The sequence below is a fragment of the Manis javanica genome, chromosome 4 (assembly GCF_040802235.1).
Source record: "Manis javanica isolate MJ-LG chromosome 4, MJ_LKY, whole genome shotgun sequence".
Taxonomy (NCBI): domain Eukaryota; kingdom Metazoa; phylum Chordata; class Mammalia; order Pholidota; family Manidae; genus Manis; species Manis javanica.
This window is the reverse complement of record NC_133159.1, coordinates 126,706,410-126,722,590: the sequence shown is the minus strand read 5'-3', so window position 1 is coordinate 126,722,590 and position 16,181 is coordinate 126,706,410. Positions and strand designations below refer to the sequence as shown.

General features: G+C 39.7%; 1 protein-coding gene across 3 annotated transcripts in view; it reads right to left on the bottom strand.

The window, feature by feature from the left end:
• The window catches only part of LOC108390216 (cilia- and flagella-associated protein 52), a 51,448-nt gene that overhangs the window by 24,923 nt on the left and 10,344 nt on the right, over positions 1-16,181 (bottom strand). For all 3 annotated transcript variants that reach the window (XM_073234827.1, XM_073234828.1, XM_073234829.1), the window contains exons 2-7: positions 13,937-14,136; positions 13,429-13,565; positions 6,348-6,476; positions 4,138-4,237; positions 3,112-3,228; positions 331-431 (exon numbers count right to left, since the gene is read on the bottom strand). In XM_073234827.1, the coding sequence (XP_073090928.1) occupies positions 331-431; positions 3,112-3,228; positions 4,138-4,237; positions 6,348-6,476; positions 13,429-13,565; positions 13,937-14,136 (784 nt within the window). The remainder of the gene's footprint in view (positions 1-330; positions 432-3,111; positions 3,229-4,137; positions 4,238-6,347; positions 6,477-13,428; positions 13,566-13,936; positions 14,137-16,181) is intronic.

Here is a 16,181-nt window from a genome sequence, read left to right as displayed (position 1 = left end):
ATTTGAGGTTATTTGTTGGATACATTTATAACAGCATATTTTCTCTGTCACTGCTCAATGTATTAGCTAAATAATAATTTACACACTTATTAGAAGGGCAGTGTCTCCCTGGGCAATAGTGAGCTACTTTGGCTGGATTCAGCATAAGCCATTGTCTTCTCATCGGTAAAGAAACCACCATCCGTTGTGATTCTAAATACTAATTTAAACAGTAAGAGGAGTTCTTTAACCAAATACCACTTTGCCAGTATAGCTTAGTTGCTGACTTTAAGCAAACCTCCCTCTGCTGAGTCTCTCCCCATCCCACCCCCTGTGGAGCCTGGAACTTACTTGATGGGTTTGTAGGTGGGACTTTTACAGAAGACCAGCAGTCCGGCTCCAGAACCCACTAACAAACCCCCCATCTTCAGGCACTTGATAGCTGACACTCCCTGTGGGGAGAAACAGCATTGAGAAAAAGCACAAAGGGTTTCCTCCTTAGGAATCAATGCAAACTTGACACAATGGGCCTGGCGGGGACATGTAATGAAGCCACACATTTCTTGGGTGAAGCTCCTGGTGGTACCACCTGGGGTGCACCGTGGGGCCAGCCAAAAGGGCTCGGTACCAACTGGAAGTAGCCCTCCTGGGCCTGCAGGGAGCAAACAGGCTTCCCAAACTTCCTCCCTTTGGAACCACCTGTGTGCTTTGAATGTATTAAGAATTAGCACTTTGTATGCACTCAAAGAAAGTTAGAGCAAAAGGCGTAAGTAAGCACAGCCACGCCATTAGTTCCTTAGCTGCCACTGTTTGCACCAGAACTTAATTCTTCTAGAGCAAAGAGACTGTATTCGACATCCAAAGAAAGCATGACAGACTCCATATTGCTGGTGACTCTATTTCCTGAACTGAAGCATGCAGTACATAATCTCACCATAACAGGAAATGTTCAAATTCAAAGTCATCTTCAAAGTTTGCAGATGTACGATGGCCTTTTTATAGCACCTACTCTGGAGCTCTAATTTTAAACTGTGCATGACCAACATTTTCTTTTAAAACTTTCAATAATAATATAGCTAATGACTTTATGGGTTTGTGTCTTAATGACACTTGATATCATGAAACAAGTATTACATCCTTTCGAGTTATATTATATTGTATTTTACCTGTTCTAGTTTAAAGGGCATTTCATGATGTTTGAAAAGAGAAGCCAAGGCTCAAGAATATGAAGGTATGAATCAGAATTATGTGCTTCACCCAATTCTAAAAGTGCCGCAGCAAGATGAGGGGATGAATGCCTGGCCAGTGAGGAATCATCTCTGGACTGAATATTCTTATTAGCATTTGTTCGGAAGTATGGGGAAGCAGGGATAAAGAGTTCAATGGAGCCTCAAAGTCACCTGTGTGTAATTCCCAAATACACCATTTTGGAACTATAGATGATATTGTTCAGTGTAGAAGTCCTGGAACCAGTCGGCCTGAGTTCACATCTCAGCTCTACTACTTGCCGGCCATGAGATCTCAAATGGTATGTGGTTCACTTTCTTCATCCATAAAGCAGGGGTGAAATGGTACCTATCCCATCAGATTGTGGTGAGGATCGAATGAGATAATGGTGCTTCGCTCCATGTCTGGACATTTATTGACCATGTACTGTTTTTTTAATATTATTATTATTAGCATCATCATCATCTTCATTCTAGTGCTGTATGCCTAATAGGTCCATTGGACACCATTCCAATTCTTTACCTCTCTAACCATAGAGCAAACATTAAAGTAGAGTTTCAAAATGGGTAACTGCCCAAAGGGACATGATATTCCAACCAAATGTCTTCAATGATGCCTCCTATCTATTCATCCCATAAGAATTATTTTCTTTCCATGTGAAGAAAATGCATCTTGGAACCATTACTTTGTAGAATTTACCATCAGACTGGAATGGTTAGGAATTAAATCATCCATAGTGCCACCAAGGATGGCATTTAAGTACCAAAGTTTGAGGAACACTGAGAGAGCTGGCATCTTCTTTGGAAAGGCACTTAGATACCAAGTGCTGGGGAGGCAAAAAGAGCTGGATCAGTATTTTTCACAAAGTGTTTTACAGAGCCCTTTGGAGGTGTCTCAGGAGTGGGAAGTGGCTGGGCTCTAAGCCTTACCCTCCTGTAAACTGATGTGTTTAATATATTAGAATCTCTTTCCTAAAAATAATTTGAAAAACAGTGAACTAGTCTATACCTTGATGTCCTGTAGGATTATTTCTAAACTCTTCTCTACCACTACTATAGCTTTCTTCCACTCGTAGGCATCTCCATAAATCTTGACTATTAAATGGTTGTGTGATTAAGAAAACTCTGATATCTTCCAGGAACATGGTGCAATATTTCAGTTTCTTGGGAATATCTTCTAAGTAGGAAAGTATCTAAGCTTAGTTGGATCCACCTGTTCTATTACCATACCTGAGAGAGGCAGGTGCAGACCCTAGCACAGCTTTCAGATTCAAAGTTTAGTAGAACCAACCCTTGTAATTCTCTGGAGGTACTAAAAATAGAAGCACTTATTCAGAAAACTCACCCTTTGATCATAGGCTTTTTATTTTGGTTTAAATGTCAGTCTTTTATAGAACTTTTAACTAGAATCATTAGGAATTCTGCAAATAGAAACAATTGAAAATGTTTAGGTCTTATTCATGATAAAACAGTGGTTGAGGCTAAAACATAAGATATAGTTATTTCTAATCTAAGATTAGAAAAAAATTTATATATACATATATATATATATATACATATAGACAGTCTTGCAGATCAAAGATCACAGTCCTCATACACATGGCAACAAGCCTGCCCAAATGCTGGACCCAATGTAGGTACAAATCACAAAGCCACAGGCCTATGCTTTGCAGATGTGGGAAAAGGTGTAGTTCTGATTCCCTAACTGAGGACACCTTAGGAATACCTCTGTCCTGAATATAACAAGAGACAAGGGCTTAGGGAACCAGTCAATGCCCCTGGTGGTTTTGGGCTTTGGATACACCATGAACTTTTTCTTAATGTAAGTCTATGCTACCAACGGAGGCAAGAAATCACTAGATAACAAGAGGCCAGAGCAGAATTTGATGTGATGTTGTCTACTCACCAGACTGAATTTGTCCTTCACAGGCCCAGTGTCTACCAGCAGTTTAGTCCTTGGGTTCATTTTCAGAATATCTCCAGTTGTGGTGCCAATGTAGAAAAAACTGTCATCACTGGCCATCTGGGGATCAGAGAGAATAAAGCAACCTGAAGACTGGGTTTCCCCAGTGATGCCATGAGCCCCTGATCAGGGATGGGAAGAACTTTCTCTGAAACCCCATGAAGACCTACAAAGGTGCTCACGGCTACTTTCACTTCCTCAGACTCAAAGATTGGTAAGAAAAACTCTGAGGGAGCAGAATCAGGGCTAGACTCAGACCTGGAGGAAATATTGGACTCCTACTAGCCTGTGCATTTCACTTGACGCCTATTTGTGTCTGATGTGTATGCATACCCTGCCAGTTCAATTCCTGAGACACCTCCAAAGGGTTCCCCAGATGAAGGTGTGCTCTTCCAGAGACATTATGCATTCGCTTTATCTCATTTTCCAAAGTCTATATTCATAAAATGATTATGCATTAAACAGAAGGAACAAGTCAATGGAAAATGGAGTTATATGTATGAATGTTTTAGTCCACATTAAAAACACATGACTAATTCCTCTTTACACAAGAGGCTGCATTTCAACAATGAGTTTTATTTTAGACACTTCATTTCCAGTGGCAGAAATAACCTAAGTGGCATAGGGATGTGCTGTGGCCTCTGAGTACCCACTGGCTACACTGCTTCCCTCTAGGTGAGGCAGGTTCCCAGTGTCTAATGACAGTCCAGTTCCAGTAAAAGAAGACAGTCCCAGGGCTGTGTCTGGGCAGCTCCTTTCTAACTTCTGAAGTTAGTCCTGGAAGTAAGACTCTCCCTCACTTGTGCCTCTCAATTAACATCCCATGTGTCCAGACCTCACTTCCCTACTCCCCCACCCAAGGCACATGTACACATGTATGTACACACATACACACACATGCCTTGGTCAGTTATGTTAGGACCTTGTACTAATATCGTTACTTACAATAACACTTAAAGTAATACTTACTGTAATACTCATGGCAATTCTTTTCATCTGTCCTGTTTGGCACTCAGTTGGCCAGATTTTCCTATTTGGGAGATCCAGTTCCCATACTCGAATTGTTCCACTGCAAAAAAACTCACAATCAAATGGATATCCATTGAATAGCTGCTTCCTCTCATCTCTGTTTTCTGTATTCTCTTGAAGAACAAGTTGAACAGAACTAGGTATTTTTGAGGGTTTGTGATGGCCTAGCACTCTGCCTACAATCTTCCACTCAGTCCTCACAACCACTGGATGGGGCAGATTTTATGGATCCCCAGTCTCCAAATGAGAAAACACAGAGCCTACACACAGCACGGCAGGGATTCACACCTACCTTTCTCTCACTTTAAAGTGAATACTCTCTACTGTAATATGAACCAACATAAATGTAAACAAATAAACAAATGAAAAACAAACCCGGGTTCATGAAGTATGTTGCTTTTAAGGTATTGAGTTGTGAGGACATTTTTAAAAGGGAAGCACTTCATTCAAGGAAGGATAAATGAAACTAAGCAACTAAGAGTCAAAATCAGCACCTAACACAAGACTTGGTATATAATTGGTACTTAATCATGGTATGTTGAGTTAATCTGAATTAATAATTGTAGAAAAATGTTACAGTCAATATCACAAAGACTTCAGCTAATATCCTAAGGCAGAAAAGGCTAATTAAACAATGTATCAATTAAGTTCAGTTTTCCTTTTTTTCTTTAGCCTCCAGAGTTACACTCAAAGTAAGTGCTCAATAAGTATTTTGAATTCTTTATCTGAATGCACACATATATCTTATATACATACTTATTTTGAGTACTTTCCAAAAAAATCAGCTTTTCCATGTCCTTCCTGGCAAACATCATTTGGCTGCTAAGATACTGGAGTTTGCAGGTTATCTCATGGGGGACACAACATAATGGGATCCCTGAAATTGGGGCCATATGGTCAACCAGGGCATGTGGGCACCATACCAGAAATGTTATGTAATGGTGCTTACATTTTCTCAGTTATCAGTGTCACATGAAATTAAAGCAGACGCAGTATAGAAATTTTCCTAAAACAATTTTTTTAACTTATATTCAAGTTTTGACGCCTGGAGAAATCTTGTCCATGGCTATCAGAATGAACTGATGCCTGCTGCTTAAGCAGCTGCTGAGGAGTGGATAGACCCCCATAAAACAAAGGCCTTGTGAAACTGCTCTGCAGCTGAAGGCAGCTGAACCTTGAAAGAGCTTAAGAGTTTCCTGGTCACCAGTGGCCTCCCAACAGGGTAGGACATGGTCAGCTGCTTTAGGATCAGAGTACTGGCCTAATAGCATCTGCTCCCTAACTGGCTTTCATGATAGCCAGGTAGTTTCATGGCCTCTGGAGAAATCCTTCCTCAATTAGCCACAGAACAAATGTATGCTGCATATCATAAGGTGGGGACAGGAAACAGTACAGATATAGAGCAGCACAAATTCTTTATTCTGGCTGGAAAAGTGGCCACCAATGTGTGCCTTTCACAGACAGGACACACAGATGGGGTGAAAAGGCCAGTCCCACCAGCATATATCTCAACCCTACATGCACAGATTTTTTACTTTTGAACTGGTATATGATATAAAAGAGAACAGGCTTAACTTTCCCTTCAAACTCCAAGCAGGGCTCTGATTGGTGAATCTGTAAATTAATTTCTTCTGTTAGACAGATGCTGGCCTCTGTTCAGACCCTCAGCTTGGGCCCCATTAGCTGGTTAAAGCTGACTCTACTGGAAATTATCTCATAAGGCTAATAGTCAAACATCTGAAACTTCCTGTCACAGTTCATCTGTGACCTATCATTTCATGAGACCTAAATCAAGAACAGGTGGTAAGAAACATCATCCAGTAAGTGAATCTGTGCAGCTGTGCAAATTACTTGATGAGCATGGATTGCAGGCTATGTGTTATCAGTAACAAACAGATATGAACCTGAAACGAATTTAGCAGATAAACAGAACCTTTTCAGCAGGAAGCATAGAATTTTCAAATAACCATATTTAAGAGACTTGCAGTTGAAAGGATCTGTAAAGACTACAAAATCATGAAAATTATAATGTAAGGTATATATTTCTCTAGGACTAAAAACACGTGCCCCCAAATTAGAATGACTGTGGTTTCTGCACAAGCAAATATAGTGACTTGTGAGTTCTGAAAACCCTGACTGCAGACACACACTTGCCAGCAGTAACAAACATCTCGTCCCGGCACCTCGAGAAGATCACTGTTGTGGCGTCCCCAACATTGAGGCACGCTGCAGGACTGCCGCAGATGGCTTCTCTCTTGGCTATGCTCCACACCACCACACTGCCGAAACGAGGCGGACAGAAAAGTCAGGGTAAGGAGGGTAAGGAAGGCTTTCAAAATAAGAAGCAGCTCTTTTAGTGGTTCTATAAAGAAAAAAACAGGTGACTTACAAAGAAATGAAAGAATTACATTAACACCCACCCCCCAGACATCTCCTCAATCACACTGGATATTAGACGATAAAAAGTGGTGAGACTTAAAAAGTTTTCAAGGAACTTTGATCATGAGGCTAGAAACCAGTGAGCCCATCAATCAAGTCAGATATGAAAATAAAAGTATTTTCAGATATTTGAGGCATAAAAGTTTACCACCCATTCATCTTGTGTAAAAATTACCTTGGGGAATACTTCAGAAAAAAATGAAATAAAGAGGATACATAAGATAGTGTTCTCAAATTTGAATGTGTATCAGAATCACTTGGAGGGCATGTTGAACAGACAGCTAGGACCTGTTCCCAGAGCTTCTGATTCAGCAGCTCTGGGGGAAGGCCTAAGAATTTGCTTTTCTAAAATGTCCCAAGTATGCTGCTGCTGCTGCTGGTCTGGGAACCACGCATTGAGAAGCACTGCTTTAGGTTCCACTTCCTTCTGTCTGGGTGCAGACATACACTAAGTCCTAAGGTGAATGGTGTTTGGATAATAACACCAAAAATGCTGGGGAGAGGGTGTTGTGTTAACATCTGAATAAAAATATTAAAGATAAAGAATGCAAATGTTACAAACCTTGCTAATGTAAAAACATGCCACCTTTGTATTTCCCAAATTTTTCTACATGTGGAATATAATACATGGGTGGTCTAAAATCAAGGTATAACCAAGATCAGTAGAAATGGGGGGCACAGTAGGTAGTGTAAGAGCCATAAATTCTTTTTTCTTAGTAGGAAATTGATAGATACCATCTAAAGTGGAAAAAAGGGGGAGGCATATCACTTAAAAAGTTATGAAAACTAGGTGAATTGAAAAAAGGCTCTTAAAACCAAACACTTTATACCTAAGAAAAATGAAAACATTCATCTGCACAAAATCTAGTACATGAATGTACTAGAGTTTCAGCTTTGGACAAGTTCACTATGGATTCAGTGAGATCAGGAAATGACAATGGAACATTCTTGGGGTAAAAGGGTTTATCCAGCTTTATTCTCATGGTGGTAAGTCAAGCAGTAGAATCATGTCTGTATCCAGCAGTCTGCAGGTCTGTAATCCACTTCCGTCTCTGCCTCTGTCTGGAGCACTGGGCGGAGCTCTTTATATAGTGACTTAGTCGATAATAGCTCCTTGCCTATGGGTGTGGGAGCATTAGCCTAGCAGTAGGCCAATTACATCATCAAGTAGTTTAGGGCCAGGTGAGGATCCTGGACATAGGAACATCCACTTTCTCCACAGCAGCATCACTAAAAATAACCAACAAGTAGAAAAGACTCCAAAACACAACAACTGATAGATAAAGAAAATGTGGTAAATTCATACAGTAGAATATTATTTGACAATAAAAAAGTATGAACTACTGATAAATAGCACAATATAGATGAACTTTGAAAACATTATGCTAAGTGAAAGAAGCCACAAAAGGCCACATATTTATTGTGTGATTCCATTAAGGTGAAATGTCAAGAGCACGCAAATCTACAGAGACATAAAGTCGATTAGGGTTGCCTGGGGCTGGGATGTGTAGTGATGGAACAGGCATGGGGAGTGACTGCTAATGGGCATGACAGTTCTTTCTGGGGTGTTGAATATGTTCTAAAATTGATTGTAGTGATGGTGGCACAACACAACATTTCCTTAAGGAAGGATTCTGGGAAAAAAAAGCCCAAAACCCCAATCAACTAATCACTATACTAAAACCTACTTAACTGTACACCTTAAGGGTATTTCATTGTATGTGAAATAGATCTCAATAAAGCTATAAAAAAGGATTCCAATTACCTCCTGAGAATAGAACTCTTCATAGCTCTTTATTAACCATGTAAAGGTAGGTATAGCTTTAATTTTTCAAAAACAAGTTTAAAATTTAAAGATAAATAAAAGGCACAGACATAGAGTTAGCTAAACAAATTGTAGCTCAGCCATGTAATGGAATACCTTGCAGCCATTGCAAAGAGTGAGATATATGTCTCTATGTATACATAATGTATAGACAATGTTCTTGGTATAAAGTTGATCAAAAAGCAGATAGTATTACAACATTAGTAGTGTGATAACATTAATGCAAAAAACTTTCATACATAGATTACAATATATTAAAAAATATATGGGAAGATAGGCTTAAAGATGGCAGTGTAAGAGGTGAGACAGAAACCTCCTCCAAAACCACATATAATATGAAAATACACCAAACAACTAATCCTGAAAGAGCAACAGAAAAGAAGGCTGTAGCGGACTGTCTACACCTGGGGAACAGAGCAGACCTCACCAGAAAAGGGTAAAGTACCAAAGCCCTGATCCGGTGGGATCCAAGCCCTTCCCCCACACCAGTCACTGGTGGGAGGAAGAGAAATGGAGCGGGGAGAGTCCTGGGACTGCTGAACACCCATCCCTGGAGATCTGCTCTGGGAGCACAAACCTACATTATATGGTGCTCTGGAGATTAGCGGGATTGGAATACTAAGACAGGTGGAATACTTGGAGAGACTGTGATTCCAGTCACTTGTGGAGAACAGGCACCCACAACCAGCCACTCTGGGACAAAAGAAAGGTGGGCAGTCTGAGAGACTTCCTAACAGTGAGAGTGCTGCAAAAGGAGCAAGGATTGCACAGAGCTTGATGCTCAGGAGACAGGACAGGAGGACAAAATCATCCTGGCACACTCAGCCCAGGAGGTTGGGAACTTTCAGGAGCTTCAGGCGCTCCATCCCCATGGCTGGAAATTCAGCTATGAGGACTCCCACCATGATAGGCAGCCTGCTTGCTGCTCTTTCCTCATGGCTGGCATCGGCTTGCAAACCAGCTGCCCCTGCCATTGCACCAGACCAGCCAAAGGGTGGCCCTGCCTATGGCAGCTACAAGTGCCTAGCATAGAGGCTCCTCCCTGCACACTCAGCCCACTGGCCCTGACAGTGGAGGCAGGCACTACAATGGGGAAGCAGGAAAGAGGTCTTTTCTCCTGGCAGGCACCAGCACTGCTCGCCTGCAACCACCACCATTGCTCCAGGGGCTGGGCATCTCCAGAGAGTAGAGCTTCTGGGCACTAGAGGGTGCCATGTACCAATATGAAACGTCAAAGACCCTGGTTCAAACCAAAATCCCACAAGCACCAGAAACAGGGCCAAGTGAAACTGAACTCACCAATCTTCCTGAAAGATACTTAAAAATAAAAATCATAAACATGCTCATGGAGTTATAGAAAAATATTCAAGAACTCAGTGAGGAACTCAAGAATGAGATAGAAATTTTTGTAAAATACAGTATCCAAAGTAAAACATACTATGGAAAGATTTTAAAGCAGATTAGATGATGTAGAGGAGTCAGTAAATGAAACAGAAATTAGAGAACAGGTACACAAAGAAGTTGAGGCACAGAGATAAAAAAGGATCTCTAAGAATGAAAGAATATTGAGAGAACTGTGCAAACAATCCAAATGGAACAATATTCACATTATAGGAGTACCAGAAGAGAAATAGAGAGAAAAAGGGATAGAAAGTGTCTTTGAGGAGGTAATTGCTGAAAACTTCCCAAATCTGGGGAAGGAGATAGTCTCTCAGGCCATAGCAGTGCACAGATATCCCAACACAAGGGACCCAAGGAAAACAACACCAAGGCAAATAATAATTAAAATGGCAAAGATCAAGGATAAGGACAGAGGATTAAAAGCAGCCAGAGAGAGAAAAAAGATAACATATAAAGGAAAATCCATCAGGCTATCATCAGACTTCTCAAAAGAAACCTTACAGGCCAGAAGGGAGTGGCATAAAATATTGAATGCAGTGAAACAGAAGGGCGTTGAACCAAGAATACTCTACCCAGCAACATTACAATTTAAATGTGGAGGGATTAAACAGTTTCCAGATAAGCAAAAGTTGAGAGAATTTCCCTCCCACAATCTGTCTCTACAGTGTATTTTGGAGAGACTGTTCTAGATGGAAAGTTCCTAAGGCTAAGTAGCTGTCACCAGGGAAAATAAAACCAAAGTAAGGAAAGTAGAACAATTAACTAATCAAAATATGAAAAATTAAATCAACTACCCCCAAAGTCAGTCAGACGAAGAGTACAGAATATGGTACCTAATATATAAAGAATGGAGGAGGAAGAAAAAGTAGGAAATAAAAAAAATAATGTTTAGATTGTGCTTGTAATAGCATACTAAGTGAGGTAAGTTAGAATGTTAGATAGGAAGGAAGTTACCCTTGAACCTTTGGTAACCATGAATCTAAAACCTGCAATGGCAGTAAGTACAAATCTATCAATAATCACCCTAAATGTAAATGGTCTGAATGAACCATCAAAAGACACAGAGTCACTGAATGGATAAAAAAACAAGACCCATTTATATGATGCCTACAAGAGACTCACTTCAAACCCAAAGACATACACAGACTAAAAGTGAAGGGATGGAAAAAGATATTTAATGCAACTAATAGTGAGAAAAAAGTAGGAGTTGCAGTACTTGTATCAGACAAAATAGACTTCAAAACAAAGAAAGTCACAAGAGACAAAGAAGGACATTATATAATGATAAAGGGGTCAGTCCAACAAGAGGATACAACCATTATAAATATGCACCTAACAAAGGAGCACCTACAAAGGTGAAACAAATACTAACAGAATTAAAGGGGGAAACAGAATGCAATGCATTCATTTTAGGAGACTTCAACATATCACTCACTCCAAAGGACAGATCAATGAGACAGAAAATAAGTAAGGACACAGAAGTACTGAACAACACATTAGAACAGATGGTTCTAATAGACATCTACAGAACACTCCACCCAAAAGCAGCAGGATACACATTCTTCTCAAGTGCACATGGAACATTTTCAAGAATAGATCATATACTAGGGCAAGAGCCTCAGTAAATTAAAAAAGATTGAAGGGGCATTATGGTTAGCACAAATAATGTAGGGGGGTGGCACGGGGAAGGCAGTATAACACAGAGAAGACAAGTAGTGATTCTATAGCATCTTACTATGCTGATGGACAGTGACTGTAATGGGGTATGTGGTGGAGACTTGATAATGGAGGGAATCTAGTAACCACAATGTTGCTCATGTAAGTGGATATTAATGATACCAAAATAATTTTAAAAAATTTTTAGATTGAAATTATACTAATCAGCTTTTTAGACCACAAAGGTATGAAACTAGAAATAAATTATGCAAAGAAAACAAAAAGCTCACAAACAAATTGAGACTTAACAACATGCTCCTAAACAATCAATGGATCAATGACCAAATAAAAATTCAAACAATATATGGAGACAAATGACAACAATAATTAAACATTGTAAAATCTGTGGGATGCAGTGAAGGCCATGCTTAGAGGGAAATATATTGTAATACAGGCCTACCTCAGGAAATTATAGACCAATATCCCTGATGAACATAGATGCAAAAATACTCAACAAAATATTAGCAAACCAAATTCAAAAATACATCAAAAAGATCATCCATCATGATCAAGTAGGATTTATTCCAGGGATGCAAGGATGGTACAATATTCGAAAATCCATCAACATCATCCACTACGTCAGTGAAAAGAAGGAGAAAAACCACATGATCATCTCCATAGATGATCCAATCGACAAAATTCAACATCCATTCATGATAAAAATTCTCAACAAAATGGTCATGGGGAAGGCAGTATAGCACAGAGAAGACATGTAGTGAGTCTATGGCATCTAACTATGCTGATGGACAGTGACTGCAAAGGGGTGCGTGAGGGGATTTCATAATATGGGTGAAAGTAGTAACTACAATGTTTTCCATGTGAAACCTTCATAAAAGTGTGTATCAGTGATACCTTAATAAAATATATATATATGCACATGCAAACTGTAGAATATCCACTGCATCCCTTCTGTTTCTCTCTCTCTGTGTAGAAGCCAGGTGGTTTGCATAGAATGTACTTGCCCACAGATTCAGGGTTGATTTCTAATTGTCCAAAACTAATTCGCAGAACCCCATATTCCTGTCCGCCGTGACTACTCAGGGATGACTATATTGCATTTTTCTAATACAGGAAAGTTTCAGAAAGGAAACTTTCTTTAGAATGTTTTTCTCAACACCCCCCAATTTTCTTTAAGCAGACTATGTTCCTTTAGCATTTACATAGGAATATATGCTGCATTGATTGTTCTCCCTAATAAAACACTTTTGAAAACTCCCCTCCACTCCTCCAGTTTCATTTGTATGTATTCTCTGCCTACTAAACATGACTGTGAGTTACTTGAGGGCAAAGTTCATGTCTTGGCAAGGCAAGGTAAAAGTGCTACCGCTGGATCACAGTGCCAGGGTTTGTCTCCCAGCTCTGCTACTTACCAGCTGGTGACATAAGCTCCACACCTGTCACGGCCACCACAGCTCACGGAGTCGTGAGGCTTAAATGAGATAGCGCAGTTAAAGTGCTCAACACACATCCATTGCATGGTAAGCGCTCCCCCAAAATTAGCTGTTGTCTTTGATGATGATGATGATGTCATCTTTTGTTTACAGCAAAGTTTCTCAAATTTAGCTGCATATTAGAATCACTGGGGAAGCTTTTAAACTCCTAAAGCCCAGGCCGATCAAATCAAACTCTCTGAAGGTGCAGTCAGGTATCAGTCATTTCCTGAAGCTCCCCAGTGGAGTGCACAGCCAGACTGCAAAACTGCTATTCTATGGTATTTTCTGCATTGGCTTTTCACACAACACCCACTCAAATATAGATGGGCCAAGAGGGAATGTTCGAGGTGAGGAGAGGACCTGATACATCTAGAAATATGCCTGATGTAAAATACGTAAGTAAGTTTTGCTCATTACCTTCCATCGTCTGGGCCTCCTAGTGATACCAAGTACAAATCATTGGGTGAAATGGTCAAATCTTCAATTTTGCCCTTGTGAAGTGACAGCCGAGCAATCAGCTCCCTTTTCTTATAATCCCACAAAATGATATCTGCCTGGAGGCAAGAACACACGGTCAGATCATAGACAGGCTTTGAGGAGATCGCTACCTCTCTCAGTGAAAAGGAACCAGGAACATCACTTTTCTAGAAATTAGAACATGGCTTACAAATATGACAGGAACAAAACAGAAAGAGTTTTAAGCAGGGACCGGGCATTATCAGCCACAAGCTGCAGTATCGGGTGTACGAACACCAGATTCCTTCATTCTCAGCCTGAGAAAGGAATCAGTTCAAGGAGAAGCCGAGCAGAAGAGGAGGAGGAAGAGTCAAAACAGGAGGCAGCACAGAGCCAGCCCGAAGCCGGTGGCTTTTCTAGGGAGGCACCTCTAAATCCCTTCACTAAGAGCTATTTTCAGTGTTTTCACCTTGAAGCCCATGAATGTGACTTGTCCAGAGGCAACGTACGTCCCACTCTTGGAGATGGTCACACAGGAGATGTTGTTGCCGTGTCCATGCAGGAAATTCTGTTCTTGAGTATTTATTGCCTGAATGAGGACTGTGCAGCCCAGAGGGTAAACCAGATGTTCTTGGTCAGGATGGCATTTCAGACCAGTGGGCACATGTCCTACAAGAGAGAAATTAAAAATAATAATACTAGGGTGCAGAAGTGGCTGGTAAATTTTACAAAAACTGAGTACAGAAGATAAAACTTTTGAAAAAAAGTCCTAATTCAACTAAAATAAGTGCTTATGTTTGGGGTTAACAGGTAATTTTAGTCTCCCGACAGGAAGTTAGGTCTTGTAGATCACTTCACAAACTTTAATGACCATAAACCCCCCAGTGTATCCAGTTAAAGTGTAGACTCTGATTTTAGGTCTGGAACGGGACTGTGATTCTGCATTTCTGACACGCTTCCAAGTGATGCTGACACTGGAGTGGGAAGGCAAGGCCCTAGTGCCAATTCTTGTAATCCTAAGAAACACAGGAGGCTTGATCCCAAGCATCCTGACGAGGTGAGTGCATGGCATCAGGAGAACGTGAATTTACTATCTCAGGCAAAAGTTTGGTTAAGATAAAAACTTGGTTTCAGTTCTCAGTCACCACCTGGCACTCTGAAGAAACTCAGGACCTCTTCCAGTGGGGTCTTCCAGGACCCCATCCTTCAGCTGTTTGCCAAGAATCATCGCCAGAATTACAAACCTTTGTAATGTGTAATTATTTTCTAATAATTTGTAATAAAATAAAGTAATATTTTAATATGCAATAGACATAAGTTCCCCCTTATCACTCATCTTTGGTCAGAAATCTTTTGGTTATTCCTACTTATTTTATAGTATAAACTTTAAAGTCAGTTTGATTGGTTAAAAGTCATTTTTAGTGGAATAGTATTAAATGTATAGATTAATTTCAGGCAAAATAACTTTTATATACTACATTATATCTCCTTTCTAAACCAGGGTAAGTTTCTCCATGAAATTTCCTTTTATGTTTCCCAGTAGCATTTTCAATTTTTCTTCATAAAGAGCTCCTACATGTATTATTATATTTATTCCTGGGTATTTTTAAATCCTTTTTATTGCTATTTCCTATTCCATCACATCAAAAGAGTCATAAATATGTATTAATATAGTCTCCTGGTCTTTTAATGAATTCATCTTCTGTATTTAACTCCCTCTGGAGTTTATTTTGGTGCATAATGTGATTCTAGTAGCTAAACAGATTTCTTTTTTTGCTCAAAAGGCCAATGTATTTAGTGAATAAATGATTTCTTTCATTTTAATTGTGATCATTCCCTTTTTATATACTAAGTTCTCATAATACTAAGGTTGCGTTTGGGTGGAAGTGATCTTTTCCTACTTAAAAAAATGTATGTATATATATATATTTTTTTTAAATTGCAGTCTCCTTATAAACAATCACATGGCTATCCATATGGAAAAAGTCAAGTTAGATCCCTATTTCACACCATCCTAAAACAATATACTCCAGGTAGACCAAGGATATCAATGAGAAAAACAAGACTTGATGTATATACACGTTGTAGTAAGTAATTAATTACTTCCTAAACATGACATGAAAGAGCAAATCCTAACAGAAAGGCTAATATATTCAAGCACTTATGTTAAAAATTAAAGACTTCTAATGACAAAAGAGAAAATGAAAAGAAAAATCCAAACCAGAGATACTAGCAATATAACAGATGAAGGATTATATTCAGGGTACACAAAGTACTATTGCAAAGAAATATGAAACACACAAACTGCCCAACAGAAAAATGAGCAAAGGATATGAACAGGCAATTTATGATGGAGGAAATTCAAAAGCTAATAAACATATGAAAGATATGCAACTTCACAAGTAACCAATGGGAAATGCAAATTAATCCAAAATGAGACACCCCTTCATCTCCATCATAATGACTAAATTTAAAAAGGCTGGCAACACCCAGCACTGGTGGTGATGTGAAGTGGATGGAACATACTCTGATTCATGGGAGGGTAAACTGGTAGAATTGCTCTGGAAAACAACGTGTTCATATTGAGTATGGTTGAATATGCACATACACTAGGATCCAGCCATTCCCCACTTTGGTATATAACCTAGGGAAATACTTGTAATTGCACTCGTGGGCCTCTACTCCGGTGTGCACTGTGGCATTGTTTATATTAG